Source organism: Schistocerca cancellata, chromosome 8 (assembly GCF_023864275.1).
Source record: "Schistocerca cancellata isolate TAMUIC-IGC-003103 chromosome 8, iqSchCanc2.1, whole genome shotgun sequence".
Taxonomy (NCBI): Eukaryota; Metazoa; Arthropoda; class Insecta; order Orthoptera; family Acrididae; genus Schistocerca; species Schistocerca cancellata.
The window spans coordinates 111,326,263-111,343,072 of record NC_064633.1 but is presented as its reverse complement, the minus strand read 5'-3'; the positions used below and the strand labels follow the sequence as shown (position 1 = coordinate 111,343,072).

Here is a 16,810-nt window from a genome sequence, read left to right as displayed (position 1 = left end):
CCCAGTTATTATTCCTTACAAGAAAGAATTATCAGATGACAAGACTGTTGCCATATTAAAAGAACTTCGCAAAGAACATGTTTTTAATTACATTTAGACGTAACACAAGATTTTGTTGGAATTTTTAACAAAAAAGGAATCTGCAAAAATTAAACAGGTAATTTTCAATTTCATATGCAAGTAAAATAAAAAGAAGAATGTAGTGTGATAGTTAACAGCAATACATCTGTAGGAAAAGACTGCTTAACATGGGTAAATCCTAATTACTGAGTGACAATCTGAAACAAATTCATCTCCTAGTTAACAAGTCGAGCAATTATGATGACGTTCGATGTGTGGGGAACTCAACTGCATGGTTAGCAGCGCCCTTGCAAATTCCCAGTCTGTGCACAGTCCAATCGAGTCACTTTCACGAATGATTATGGTATGATGAGGACAACACAAACACCCTGTCCCCAGGCAGAGAAAATCCCCAACCCAGACAGGAATCTAAGCTGGGACCGGTTGATCCAGAGGTAGCAACGCAAGTCACTAGACTACGAACAGCGGACGTCCAGGAGTTAAGAAACATCTAGGCAATCACACTGTTGTTGTTGTGGTCTTCAGTCCTGAGACTGGTTTGATGCAGCTCTCCATGCTACTCTATCCTGTGCAAGCTTCTTCATCTCCCAGTACCTACTGCAACCTACATCCTTCTGAATCTGCTTGGTGTATTCATCTCTTGGTCTCCCTCTACGATTTTTACCCTCCACGCTGCCCTCCTATACTAAACTGGTGATCCCTTGATGCCTCAGAACATGTCCTAACAACCGATCCCTTCTTCCAGTCAAGTTGTGCCACAAACTTCTCTTCTCCCCAATCCTATTCAACACCTCCTCATTAGTTATGTGATCTACCCATCTAATCTTCAGCATTCTTCTGTAGCACCACATTTCGAAAGCTTCTATTCTCTTCTTGTCTAAACTACTTATCGACCCTGTTTCACTTCCATACATGGCTACACTCCATACAAATTCTTCCAGAAACAACTTCCTGACGCTTAAATCTATACTCGCTGTTAACAAATTTCTCTTCTTCAGAAACGCTTTCCTTGCCATTGCCAGTCTACATTTTATATCCTCTCTACTTCGACCATTTTGCTCCCCAAATAGCAAAACTCTTTTACTACTTTAAGTGTCTCGTTTCCTAATCTAATACCCTCAACCTCACCCGACTTAAGTCGACTACATTCCATTATCCTCATTTTGCTTTTGTTGGTGTTCATCTTATATCCTCCTTTCAAGACACTATCCATTCCGTTCAACTGCTCTTCCGAGTCCTTTGCTGTCTCTGACAGAATTAGAATGTCATCGGCGAACCTCAAAGTTTTTATTTCTTCTCCATGGATTTTAATACCTACTCGGATTTTTTCTTTTGTTTCCTTCACTGATTGCTCAATATACATAGTGAATTACATCGGGGAGAGGTTACAACCCTGTCTCACTCCCTTCCCAACCACTGCTTCCCTTTCATGCCCCTCTTATAACTGCCATTTGGTTTCCATACAAATTGTAAATAGCTTTTCGCTCCCTATATTTTACCCCTGCCACCTTCAGAATTTGAAAGAGAGTATTCCAGTCAACATTGTCAAAAGCTTTCTCTAAGTCTACAAATGCTAGAAACGTAGGTTTGCCTTTCCTTAATCTAGCTTCTAAGATAGCAATCACATTATAGATTATTAAATTGTCCAGACAGTATATTAAAGAAAACATTTGCTTCTAAATTATCTAAAGAAAATATAATTACAAGACAGGAAGGAAGAATTGACAATTACATTAACCCAGATTTCTCAAAAAGAACAGGAATTCGATCCATTAACAGGCTGTGTAGATTTAATAGCAAATAACAGCAAATATTTTGAGAATGGTCCTTTTTATTCTTTTTCATTAGCCAAAATATGGTAAAAATTAACACATTCGTTACCAAATACTTATTGGCTACTGCAATATGTCTGTTGTGGTAGCAAAAATGCGAAAAAATTGACATAAATACAATTAAAAATGGGAAAAGGTAATAAAGAAGAAAGAGAAAAATTGATTAAATTCATTTTATTTGATTTTTGCCATTAACTGTATAGAAATTTTCGAAAAGACAGAGAATGTAATTTCTGTGAAAGGAACATGCTTTATAAAATCTGGAGATAGATATTGCTCTAAATCTAATAGCTCATTTTTGGCAATATCCAAAGAAATAAATATCGAATAATTTGGATTAATAAAAACAAGTAATGTTACCCCATTTGTGTGTAGGAAAAGAATGAATGCACATAGCAAACTTTATCCATATACAATTAAAGAAATTAAAAAAACTAATAAGATATATTTAGATTCTACTAGGAAACAAGAACAAGAATGAGAAAACTTAAGCACACAAGAAAGAAAACTGGAATATTTGGGTAATATATAGTCTTTAAAGGGAAAACACAAGAATATTTTGCAGAAGGAACAAAAAATGATAGAAAGCGAAGAACAAATAAAAAATTATTTTAAACAACAATGGATAGATTTTTCCCACAATGGAGTTTATATAATTTACAGTTATGTGATAACGATAAAAATAAGTTTATGTATTTATGGTTACTGAGTGAACATAATGGCAAGTCATTTATATATATTGTTAAAGGTTCCAATAAAAATAAATTTATTGAAATGAAGAAAGATAGCAATAATCTCAAAAAAAGAAGGATTTGTTCATATTTCATGTAGTAGTCTTCGACCAGAATTAGAAATTTTGTACTGTCCCAAGTAAGAACCAACATGTCCTGGTTGGTTACATTTAACGTTAAATGTTTATATTTAACATTTACGTTTAACGTGAAATTGTGACCAGGTCTTACCTCAATAAACATGAACAATTGACAGTTCATAAAAATCTCATAGCTGTTAAACAAGAAATAATGAGGAGAATTTTACATAAATAAGTCCTAGAGTATATCTTTATGTTCATATTTTTCAGAATATATTAAGCTTTTTCCTTACTTTCGCTTTTTCAGAAAAAAGTCAAGTTTTTATCATAAAAAAGGTGAGCTATAGGTGAAAAAATTTGGAAGATTAGAAGAAGTTGGTTGGTTCTGGCTAAGCTTTCCTAAGAAAGTTAACGAAAGAGTAAAACGAGTGAATGAGCTTTCTTCAGAAGACTTACCTAGAACCGATTAAATTCTGCCACTCGCAACCATACAGTAGAATATAAATTCGACTATTACTAATTGACCATGATTCACTCCTATCTTACGTTGGGCATGAGACTGGGCTCTTCCCTGGCTGGTTAAATTTGAGAACTGTAATTCCACTCAGCTTTAAACTGTTGCCAGAAATTAGCATTTATTTAAAAATACCGGTTTCTGACAGCAGTTTACAGTCGCAGCGGAACAACGATTTTCTATTGCAACAACTTCATAGCGGTAATGGAAAGGAAACTGCCGATAATCATTTACCTATTTTATGTTCTGTGATGGAAAAATTGCTGTATGTTGCCGTTTTCAGTGCTGATACATATCAAAAAGTTTCTCTGTTGGTCACAGTTCGACAGGGCTAACCAATATTACGAATTGCGTTCCTGTCAAAAATTGCTAGCACCGGTAAATCTATTGACAGCTGTAAAAAATGGTGACAAACGATAATATTTTTTGGCAAGATTTCCATTCTTTTGCTTTCAGTAGCTGTTGATAATGATTACAGGATGGTGAGTTTAGAATGAAGTATGTACACACGATGCACAACTGAAATTCTTAAAATAGTAATAATTTCAAATTTTAAAGCTATAATTTCGCGGCACCTTAAACTACTGTAAATAATTAAAATACTTATTATAATAACTATTAATAGTAATTTATAATACGTATTAAATATTTATTTTTAATGATAATTTATGGTTACTTGAATTTTGATTTATATGATGATTACGCTTACTTTTAAAAATTTTAATAATAATTAAGACTGTAATAATTGCACTAACTATAATAAAAGTTGTAAAAATTATATTAACTACAATGTGAGGGTCAGTAGAGGCTATTGCTGGTATATATGACTCAGTGCAAGGTTTTTCGGAAGTCCATTCCTCTTCACCAGGTAATGTCAAGGAAGGAAGATCTCCAGCAGAATATTCGCAGATGACCAGCAGTTCTGGCCGAGCCCGCTTGAACTGCGTCTTTATGGACTGGCAGTGGAGATCTCGATTACCCGCCAGAGAGAGAACCTTCAGGGCTGTCATCCCCTCCACGGTAGCAATGTCCATGGTCGCAAGGTTGCAGTTGTCCAGGTACAGATGTTCCACGGAAGAGCTGACCAGTCGTGGCAGGTGACGGAGGCTGGGGTTATCCTCCAAGTTAACGGTTTTTAAAAATTTGTTACAGGTGAAACTCAAGTCGTCTAGCTTATCCAACCTGAAACAAGAAATGTGCGAAAATTTAGTTGACCGCTGCGGTGCTGCTTATCAAATCACCAGATATACGAGTAAAACAATGCCGGTATAGTTCAATACTGCATACCAATGTAGCTGCTGAAGATTAACTAAACTGATTCAAATGGAAGATGCAGGTAGTGGATCAACAGCGCTTTGTGTATTAGTTCTGAACTCATCTCTTCCTGTTCTCTGAGTATGTGTTACACTGAGTGTATTTTAGACAGTATCACTTGCTGCGCTTGTACCCCTTCCTGCCGTTTGTTGCTTTCACTGTCCCTTTCGATATTTAATAAAATTATCACACGTCTTAGAAAATATCATACACAACTCTCCGCCTTTCTTCACGACATCTTTCATTGACCTCATTCCACTCTTGGCACTTTAACACTAAATTCGCCCTTTGCCTCCCAATCTGCACTTTGCTCATCATCTTAAAGAAGAGGTGGCTAGTATGAATGTACTGTCGACTTCTTGATCTTTTAGATGCAGAACACAAACTCTCAATGGAGAAGATAAAGAGTCAGGTCTCTGTATAAAGAACCACCCTCGTACATGTCTCATGTGATGCATGAAAGCTACGGAATAGCTGGGCACTGTGTAAACAATTATTTCTACAGAAAAAAATGAACATGACGGTTTTGAAGGAGATTTAATGTAGTTAAATTTTGTACTGGGATATGTCTCCCCTGGAGGCCACGGTTTTCGAGTTATTCAAGAAAAACGCATTTGAAGGACTCTCTTGTAAATTTTTCTTGACTAATTAGAAAACTATGACCTCTAGCAAAAACCTATTCATCTACCAAATTTAACTACATTAAATTTATTACAAAAAGTTCTCGTTCATTTTATTTCTGTAGGACTAAGGGTTTGTGTGTAGTGAGATACAGAATATGAAAATTTGTGCTTTGTTTTGGAAGGTGATGCGTGATGGATAAAACCCATATATAGGGGCAGTCATCCTGTACAGGTAGACAGATAAATTTGTAGATATTACCTCTCATCAATGAGTAACATAATGAGGAGGGCTGACTGGAGTGTGCAGAGATGTTGATCTCATTTTTAAACAAAACAATAATATGACTTAAATTGTGAAGTATTATCCTCTAAAAACTATTTCTCAAAGCAATAAACTTTTTATAACAACTGTTCAAACTCTTTTTCGGTGCAACCACTTTTTTCTAATAAATTATCAGTAAAGTGATAGAGGAGAGTATAGAATTGTGAACAACTCACTAACTACAGAGAGCTTAGAAGAGGTAGTCTAAAAACAATATCAGTAGAGTTTTCAGAAGATTTCTACTTCAACTCAGCAATGGTCGAAATGATGTGAATGAATTAGTTTCTTCGTTTCTAAATCAGCTGTAACTTTACAAGATTCTAAGTGCATTCACGTATTACAAATAATTTTGGAGATATTGGTTCTTTTAGCTAGAAGTCTATGGAACAAATATTGCAGAACTAGGAATTGTAAAATCCTATTACTCGTATTACAGTGTTAATGTGTGTTATTATTTGTAACACATAATGTATAGTATTTAGATGGTGCAGCAAGTTTACTTTCTCGCCTCACTCTCTAGCCTCAATTTCATTACATTTACTAATTGAAGAAAAGTTTCAGTACTTTAATGTTGTGCTTTTTGAGGTTTGATTTAAAAAAACAGGTTTCGAAATGAATATCTTGTGAACAAAAATGTGGTACTTAAACTTCGTGCTTTGTAAGATTCGGGGTTCAATAGGTAAAAGTAAAACTTTTACAGGATTCCTTTGTTGTCTGTCTATCCGTCCGACTTTTAATATCCCCTTTTTCTCAGGAACGTGTAAACGTATCAAGTAGACATTTATCTCACAGACGTCATTTTGACATTCATCAAAACCTATAGGGTATTTTTCATTGATCTAGATCATGAAATTCACAGTATATCCAAAGAAAAAATTCGAAAACTATACATTTACATCTCATTAAACATTGTTTTTGTCCTATTTTATCTGCCTCTCTTCCTTTTCATACGTCTGCTAAGACTCTTTTTTTCAGGAACAGGTAGATTTATCAAGGTGAAATTTGTGTCACATACTAAGATCTATAGGGCCTTGGCGGTACAAGAAATATAAGCTTCTAGGTCCTAAAGTCCTAAGGTCATATATTCTGATTCCCATCAAAACCTCTAGGGTACTTCCCGTTGGCCTAGTATCGTGAAATTTAAGAATAAGCAAGAATTCACAGTATAAGTAAAGGAAAAAATTCGAAAATTGTTCACCTGTATTAATGGAGCAAGAAAAAATATTATTTTGCCTTTTTTCATCAGTCTGTTTGTTTGTCTGTCCGTCTGTTAGGACCCCTTTATCTGCAAGCAGTTTGGCGAATCATGTTCAAATTTATGTCATATAATACGATTATGGTCCCTAGGCGGTGTACTATATTTAAGTTTCTAAGGCAATTCAGTAAAATGATTCGTGCATTTGTGTCACATACATCGATACTAGAAAACTCACTCATCAAAATCTGTAGGGTACTTCACATTGACATAGGGAATCATGCATTTTGCCAAGACACACAATTTCTCACTACACATAAAGGAAAAAAACTCCAAAAATTATTAATCTGTAATTATATCACATGAAAAGAATATTTCTTTCATAATTTTTTATCTATAAGTTTGTCTGTGCGTCTGTTAAGATCACTCTTTCCTGGAACAGATTGGCGTATCACGTTCAAATTTGTGTCTTATACTAAAGTCTATCCCTTGGCGGTATAAAACATTTAAGCTCCCAAGTCAATTTAATCAAAAGATTCGGCCATTTATATCACAATTTTGAAACTCACAAACCCACATATCGAAACATAGGGTATGTATGAATTTTACCAGCAAGCAAGGTTTCACAGTACAGGTAAAGGAAGAATCCGGAAATTGTTGATATGTAGTTATATTATACGAAGAAATATTTTTTTTGTCACTTCTGGCTGTATATCTGTTTGTATGTCCGTTTGTTAAGACCGTTTTTTCTCGTCGACAAGCAGGATTGGCAAATACAATTGTATGTCATTTACTAAGGTGCACAGTCACTTGGCTGTGTAAAACTGTTTAAGCTTCTAAGTCAATGCAATCAAAAGATTTGGCCGTTTATGTGACAAATTTTGCTACACACAGACTCACTAATCAAAACCTGCAGGTTATCTCCCGTTGATGTAGAAACATGAAATTTGGTAAGAAGCAAGGTTTGACAGTACAAGCAAAGTACAAAAATCTGTAGATCATTAAAATATAATTGTATCAAATAAAAAATATCTTTTCCGCATTGGAACGTACATTGCATTCATCATTCGTTGGAAGCATAACAGACGAACATAATTGCTTGCAAACATAACATGTTCGTTTGTTATGCTTCTGGCGGATGATGAATGCAATGTATTTTCCAATCTACATCTACATCTATATCTATATTCCGCAAGCCGTCTGACGGTGAGTGGCGGAGGGAAACTCGAGTTCCTCTATCGGTTTTCCCTTCTATTCCAGTCTCGTATTGTTCGTGGAAAGAAAGATTGTCGGTATGCCTCTGTGTGGGCTCTAATCTCTCTAATTTTATTCTTATGGTCTCTTCAAGAGATATACGTAGGAGGGAGCAATATACTGCTTGACTCCTTGGTGAAGGTATGTTATCGAAACTTCAATAAAATCCCGTCTGAGCGTCTCTCTTTCAGACTCTTCCACTGGCATCTATCTATCACCTCCGTAACGCTTTCGCGATTACTAAATGATCCTGTAACGAAGAGCGCTGCTCTCCGTTGGATCTTCTCTATCTCTTCCATCAACCCTATCTGGTACAGATCCCACACCGGTGAGCAGTATTCAAGCAGTGGGCGAACAAGTATACTGTAACCTACTTCCTCCTATTTCGGAATGCATTTTCTTAGGATTCTTCCAATGAATCTCAGTCTGGCATCTGCCTTACCGACGACTAATTTTATATGGTCATTCTACACTACTGGCCATTAAAATTGCTACACCATGAAGATGACGTGCTACACACGCAAAATTTAACCGACAGGAAGAAGATGCTGTGATATACAAATGATTAGCTTTTCAGAGCATTCACCCAAGGTTGGCGCCGGTGGCGACACCTAGAACGTGCTGACATGAGGAAGTTTCCAACCGATTTCTCATACACAAACAGCAGTTTACCGACGATTCCTGGTGAAACGTTGTTCTGATGCCTCGTGTAAGGAGAAGAAATGCGTACCATCATGTTTCCGACTTCGATAAAGGTCGGATTGTAGTCTACCGCGATTGCCGTTTATCATATCGCAACATTGCTGCGCGCGTTGGTCGAGATCGAATGACTGTTAGTAGAATATGGAATCGGTGGATTCAGGAGGGTAATACGGAACGCCGTGCTGGATCCCAACGCCTCGTACCACTAGCAGCCGAGATGACAGGCATCTTATCCGCATGGCTGTAACGGATCGTGCAGCCACGTTTGCAAGACAACAACCATCTGCACGAATAGTTTGACGACGTTTGCAGCAGCATGGGCTATCAGTTCGGAGACCATGGCTGCAGTTACCCTTGAGCTGCATCACAGACAGGAGCGCCTGCGATGGTGTACTCAACGACGAACCTGGGTGCACGAATGGCAAAACGTCATTTTTCGGGTGAATCCAGGTTCTGTTTACAGCATCATGATGGTTGCGTCCGTGTTTGGAGACATCGCGGTGAACGCACATTCGTCATCACCATATTGGCGTATCACCCGGCGTGATGGTATGGGGTGCCATTGGTTACACGTCTCGGTCACCTCTTGTTCGCATTGACGGCACTCGGAACAGTGAACGTTACATTTCAGATGAGTTTCGACCCGTGGCTCTACCCTTCATTCGATCCCTGCGAAACCCTTCATTTCAGCAGGATAATGCAAGACCGCATGTTGCAGGTCATGTACGGTCCTTTCTGGATACAAAAAATGTTCGATTGCTGCCCTGGCCAGCACATTCTCCAGATCTCTCACCAACTGAAAACGTCTGGTCAGTGGTGGCCGAGCAGCTGGCTCGTCACAATACGCAGTCACTACTCTTGATGAACTGTGGTGTTGTGTTGAAGCTGCATGGGCAGCTGTACCTGTTCACGCCATCCAAGCTCTGTTTGACTCAATGTCCAGGCGCATCAAGGCCGTTATTACGGCCAGAGGTAGTTGTTCTGAGTACTGATTTATCAGAATCTATGCAGCCAAACTGCGTGAAAATGTAATCACATGTCAGTTCTAGTATAATATATTTGTCCAATGAGTACCAGTTTATCATCTCCATTTCTTCTTGGTGTAGCAATTTTAAAGGCCAGTGGTGTATTTTAGATCACTCCTAATGCCTACTCCCAGATAATTTATGGAATTAACTGCTTCCAGTTGCTGACCTGCTATGTTGTAGCTAAATGATAAATGATCTTTCTTTCTTTGTATTCGCAGCACAATACACTTGTCTACATTGAGATTCAATTGCCATTCCCTGCACAATGCGTCAATTCATTGCAGATCCTCCTGCATTTCAGTACAATTTTCCATTGTTACAACCTCTCGATATACTACAGCATCATCTGCAAAAAGCCTCAGTAAACTTCCGATGTTATCCACAAGGTCACTTATATATATTGCTAAGAGCAACGGTCCTACGACACTCCCCTGCGGCACACCTGAAATCACTCTTACATCGGGAGACTTCTCTGCACTGAGAATGACATGCTGCGTTCTGTTATCTAGGAACTCTTCAATCCAATCATACAATTGGTCTGATAGTCCATATGCTCTTACTTTGTTCATTAAACGACTGTGGGGAACTGTATCAAACGCCTTGCGGAAGTCAAGAAACACGGCATCTACCTGGGAACCCGTGTCTGTGGCCCTCTGAGTCTTGTGGACGAATAGCGCAAGCTGGGTTTCGCACTATCATCATTTTCGAAACACATGCTGATTCCTACAGAGTAGATTTGTAGTCTCTAGAAAAATCATTATACTCGAACATAATACGTATTCCAAAATTCTACAACTGATCGACGTCCCTTCTTGAAAACGGGGTTAACCTATGCCCTTTTCCAATCTTTTGGAACGCTACGCTCTTCTAGAGACCTACGGTACACCGCTGCAAGAAGGGGGGCAAGTTCCTTCGCGTACTCTGTGTAAAATCGAACTGGTATCCCATTAGGTCCAGCGGCCTTTCCTCTTTTGAGCGATTTTAATTGTTTTTCTATCCCTCTCTCATCTATTTCGATATCTACCATTTTTCATCTGTGCGACAATCTAGAGAAGGAACTACAGTGCAGTCTTCCTCTGTGAAACAGCTTTGGAAAAAGACATTTAATATTTTGGCCTTTAGTCTGTCATCCTCTGTTTCAGTACCATTTTGGTCACAAAGTGTCTGGACATTTTGTTTTGATTCACCTACCGCTTTGACATAAGACCAAAATTGCTTAGGATTTTCTGACAAGTCAGTACATAGAACTTTTCTTTCGAATTCATTGAACGCCTCTCGCATAGCCCTCCTCACACTACATTTCGCTTCGTGTAATTTTGTTTGTCTGCAAGGCTTTAGCTATGTTTATGTTTGCTGTGAAGCAACATAATTACATTTTAAGAGTCTCCAGATTTTTCTACTTTGCTTGTACTGTGAAACCTTGCTTCTTGCCAAATTTCATGTTTCTACATCAACGGGAGGTGACCTGTAGATTTGGATTAGAGCATTTTCGAGTATCAAAATATGTGAAATATATATATATGGAACCCTCGGTGCATGAGTCCTACTTGCATTTGGGCACATTATTTATCGTAGATAAAAACGTATAATATTTCCATAAAAAATACCGTCTGAGAGTCAGTGGTATGGCCACACTGAAAGAATATTTTGTGTGGATCCACAATGATCATTCAAATGCCACATTAAAGAAAGTGTTTGCAGATGGTAATACTCACCGGTTGCTGGACAAGTAGAGCTTTGTCAGCACCGGCAGCGTGCAGAAGGCGTGGGCTGCGACGCTGGATAGATTACCCTGAGCTACATACAGGGTCGTCAGCTGCGGAAACTCAAGGCCGCGGAAGGTGGAGTTGTCCAGAGACGAGATGGCTGTACCCGTCAGGAGTAACATCTGCAGGCTGTTCTTCAGCAACCTCGGCACCTGCGTCACCCTCATACCAGAGCACTGCATTCCCTCATTCTTAAATTCCAGTGAAGGATACGGCTCGCACAACGACTTCGTTGTTGTGCAGCCCGAAGCACTCAGTGACACTAAGACCAGCAGTAGGGTCAATTTCCCGTTGTCCTGTGAACGATTGTGCTCGTTAGAGAAATAGTTTGATTCTGGTATGCTGCAGGATCTATAAATTCGTCAACAATAGTGGAATATACACTAAATGATTAAACACTCATAAAAATTTCTAATTTTGTATACGTGTTGTGGTCTAAAATATTACATATGTAAGAAATCGCATGTGTATCTATAGGTTCTAAACAATATTTTTGGATAAGCCGCAGGTTAAAACTGAAGAAATTGCGCACAAGCTAGGAAATTAAGATGATGGGACCTGGTTATTTTTTAGGATAAACTGCAAGTTAAAACTGAAGAAATTGCGCTTTAAGGAATTAAGATGATGAGACATGGTTAAGTTGAAAGAACCAGGGAGTGAGGAACATAGCAGAATGGATACCCTTTAGGAATGAAATGTGAAAGCAGTAACAGATCAAATAGATAAAAACACAAAGCCTTATGGAAATCTCTAGATAACGCACGAGACATTAAGATTAATTGACGAAAACATAAAATATATGAAAGCAGCCCCTGAAGCACGGAAAAGTGAATGAAGAAGTCTGAAAAATCAAATTCACGGGAAGTGCATAATGAAAATCAGAGACGAATAAACGAGAAATGCAAGGATTTAGAAGCATAGACACCTAAGATAAAAGACAGAAACAGTCTGTATAAGAGACTTTTGGAGAAAAGAGAAGCAGCTGTTTGCAAATGAAAAGCTGAAATGACAAACCATTCCTGAGCAAAGAACAGTGAAGTGAAAGATGGAAGGAATGTATCAAAGCTATGTACGAGAAAAAAGAATTTGAAGGCATTATTGCTGATAAGGGAAAGGTAGTAGATGAAGATGTTAGGAGTTGTGATACTACGAGAAGCATTTGACACCTAATTTGAAGCAAGGCCCTGCAGAAGACGACATACCCTCATAATTACTGACGTCCTTGTAAGAACCAGCCATGAAGTAACTGTTCCACCAGGGGATAACATATATGAGAGAGACAATATACCCTCAGATTTCATGCAAGACGTAATAATTCCAAAGCCAGTGCACTCACTTGATGAAAGGTGTGAATATTGCCATGAATTTAACAAGTAATTATTGGAAAATACTAACACGAATTATTTGTAGAAGGATAGAAAAACTAGAAGAGACTGGCTTTGGGAAGATTAGTTATAATTTTGTAGGAAAAGGAGGAACATGCAGTACTCAACCCTACAACTTAGCTTAGGGGATAGCTTAAATTTATATTTAGAGCATTTGTAGAATTAGAGAAAACTTTGGAGAGTGTTGACTGGAATACCATTTTGTAATTCTGAAGGTAGTAGAGGTAAAATAAATAGAGAAAACGGCTATTTACAGCTTGTACAGTAACCAGACGGTCGTCATAAGAGTAGAAGGATATGGATGGGAATCGGTGATTGAGAAGAGAGTAAGGGATGACGGGAGACTATACCGATGTTTCTCATACTGTACTTTGAGCAAGCAGTAAAGGAAATCAAGGGAAATTTGGAAACTGACTTTAATTTGAAGCATAAACTTAACTTGTACCACAATGAGGCCTTTGTTTGACCCTTATCAGTTAAGTGAATTGCGAACAGTTCTGAAACATAACATCTTGTTCATAGCGACATTATCGGCCCTTTAAAGTAAGCTGAAGTATGCTGTAAACTAAAACAAAGTTCGATTTATCATAAGAGAACTGACAGCGGTGAAACAGCAGCAAGTAATAAAGCTCAAGTTCTATATGAGCTCATCCAGACTGAGCAAAAGACCTTAGCCTTTCACGTGAAACACAGTGTGCCACAGCTCGCAGGTAATACTTAACAGTCAGCAACGAGATTACAGACCTGAAAAGATGTTATTTCACTCACGGGATGGCTGACTCAGAACAACAACAGCTTTGAAGGCTTCGGCCGACAGTAGCAGTTCAGTTGCCAAAACAAAGTGAAAAGGCAGAATTTTTATTATTTGATAACGATTTGTGTCTAAGACACTCTATACTGCCAGCTTATCCAATGCATCGAACTAAGGTGATTCGATATTTTTACAAGAGGAAGTCTCCGAAGGCTGGTTCAAATATTCTGCATTCGGAAGGACGTTGTGGCAGTTAACAGACAGAGGTTCATTTTTCTCAGTTACGCGTTAAACAATGAAAGAGAAGTGTGAAAACTAACGACTATTTGATCATATGAAGCTTCCTGCGAATAACCTATTAGGCAACTTGTTTCTGACAAACTTAATAAGTCTTAAACTGACGTGGATCTGAAGGATCAACAAAATGTGTTACTGATGAAGGTCAAAAAAGTACTTACTATGAACATTGCTGATAATTAGCAGCAGCACCCTTTAGAGGAGTCGACAGAACTGCACTAACTACTTCTCTGGTCGTTCCTCCTTAGATAACGTTATCAGTTGTACGACTGGTTACGAATTGAGTCGAAGATCACCGAAAGCCGCTCTCTCGTAACAGATAAATTCTAGGGAACAACAAATGAAAGGAACTGGTAGTTACACATGGCTGGTTCACAATGCACTGGCATCACACGACGTATCGGAATAGTGCGCTATATCGAAATAGTAGGTAAAGAACCATCTACAATAGTACAGTACAATTTTTTTTTTTGACGTACCTCCATCCTCTTCTTACTCTGCCCTTGCGATCGTGAACAACCATTCTTCGGGCTGGTTTCTTTGATTTGGAATTACAGCCTCCACAAGACTGTTTCTTTGGTTAAGTATGGGACATCTTTGGTTTTATAATAATAAGGGTTTCTAAATGGTGGGAAGTGCTGCCTCAGAATGAAGTTGGCGATTATCTATATGCAGATGAACTAAGTTAACAGTTCATGATGACTTCCTTGATAAAACTATTTGAATATGAAACTGAATCCAAATAATTTTCAAAAAAGTAATTAAGAACGAAAGGAACCTTTTTACTGATAATAGATCCTCTTGGTTGAAATGTCCCATTAGAAAAATTATACATGACTGTGCTAACACACAGTATTTTAAGCGCAACACAATCTGACTTTCAAAAATCCCTACAAAAGAATGGCCCTGACTAACATTAACCTATACCTTTCACAAATCACTTACCTCACCAAAAATCTTCGTTACTCGAACTACTGCAATACAGCGAGCGCCACTACTGCCAGCTAAATAAAAGATTCAAACTATGGAAGGCACTAACTACTGATAGGCCTAGTTAGCAAATGAAAGATTTTGATAGAGAACAAATAATGTATTTACCTTAATAGTGTTCAAAAGTCATCATATGTAAAACTCCCCCACATCTGCCACTGCTGGCGGCTCACCTTCAACTGCGCAACGCTACGCGCTGTTAACAGCCAACTGTCCAACACTACAATGGCCAACAACAATGCAAACCAGCCACAGACTGCACACAGCACGGCCAGTGATTTTCATACAGAGCGCTACGTGGCGTTACCAATATAAAAACCTAAACAGCCTACTTACATGGTACATAAAGTACTCTTATTTGCTAGGTAACAGTGAAAACTTAAATCCTCTTGAATACTAAACACACAAGGAAAATGAAGAACCTAAAACAATAATCCTCTTGATATATATCCTCTTAATAAAGCCTAATTACGAAAACATAATCTTTATCTTGACTCTCACGAACCTCCATTCATCTTAGCCCCTTTGTTGTAGCTAAAATGCACTGAAAATAAAATAATATCCATGGAAAATAATGTAAAACTTCTTGTGACTGAAAGAGATCTTTGGCAACTTTTCTCTTCAAATGTAGAAATGTCTGTAAGTTTACTTTATCCATAACAAATGGTTGAGGAAAGCCTGAGACTATAAAAACTATAACTATCTTTGCAACCAGTCATAATCTTCTTTTTATTTGTCTTTACGGGGCGCATTTTGGAAATCATTCCAATCTAGGCCAAACTGCGTTTTTGCGTACTATGTCATTTATGCATGATTTTCTCAAGGCGTGATAGTAGCACTATTCTGTTGTTATTACTGTGAAATATAAATATGCGTTATTTTGTAATTAATGATCAGTATTAATGTATGGCGAATTTGAAAAAAAAGGAACTTTTATTTAAGATTTTCTTGTTATCATCTTACGCCAAAACTCACACATATTACATATCACTCATAAATTTACTGTGGACAGTGCTCAAAGAAAATTTAGCTTTTAGTCAGTAGTTATAACACTGTAGATCACTCATAGAGTGTGATATAATATTCATCGACAGGATGTTACTCATATATAACATTTATCATCACTCTCTTACATTTGATATACAAAGGTACATGTTTCAATGTATCACTATTTTAATTGGTTATTTAGGGATACTTATTGAGGCATCCGAAAAAATTCAGTCATTCACTTCAAATTTTTTATTTCATATAATCTCGTCTTATATTCTTTGTGATGCATGTATATTTCTAGTTATTCAACATATCCACTTTATGACCTTTCTTTTGTCGTTGTGGATCATAAAATTGATCATTATTTTTGTGATATGAATATATCTCCAAATCTTGAACATAACCATTTTATAACGTTCATACAGGGTGTTACAAAAAGGTACGGCCAAACTTTCAGGAAACATTCCTCCACACAAATAAAGAAAAGATGTTATGTGGACATGTGTCTGGAAACGCTTAATTTCCATGTTAGAGCTCATTTTAGTTTCGTCAGTATGTACTGCACTTCCTCGATTCACCGGCAGTTGGCCCAATTGAAGGAAGGTAATGTTGACTTCGGTGCTTGTGTTGACATGCGACTCATTGCTCTACAGTACTAGCATCAAGCACATCAGTACGTAGCATCAACAGGTTAGTGTTCATCACGAACGTGGTTTTGCAGTCAGTGCAATGTTTACAAATACAGAGTTGGCAGATGCCCATTTGATGTATGGATTAGCACAGGCCAATAGCGGTGGCGCGGTACGTTTGTATCGAGACAGATTTCCAGAACGAAGGTGTCCCGACAGGAAGACGATCTAGGCAATTGATCGGCATCTTAGGGAGTATGGAACATTCCAGCCTATGACTCGCGACTGGGGAAGACCTAGAACGACGAGGACATCTGCAATGGATG

The 16,810-nt window shown here is 37.9% G+C and overlaps 1 protein-coding gene across 1 annotated transcript; it reads right to left on the bottom strand.

The window, feature by feature from the left end:
- Positions 1 to 2,117: 2,117 nt before the first annotated feature.
- LOC126094838 (uncharacterized) lies at positions 2,118 to 14,108 on the bottom strand. The gene is made up of 3 exons (XM_049909434.1): positions 14,037 to 14,108; positions 11,392 to 11,738; positions 2,118 to 4,420 (listed from the first exon to the last, which is right to left on the bottom strand). Exons 1-3 carry the CDS (start codon positions 14,043 to 14,045, stop codon positions 3,880 to 3,882), a joined length of 897 nt encoding a protein of 298 aa, XP_049765391.1. The 5' UTR covers positions 14,046 to 14,108; the 3' UTR covers positions 2,118 to 3,879.
- Between the last annotated feature and the right edge of the window lie 2,702 nt (positions 14,109 to 16,810).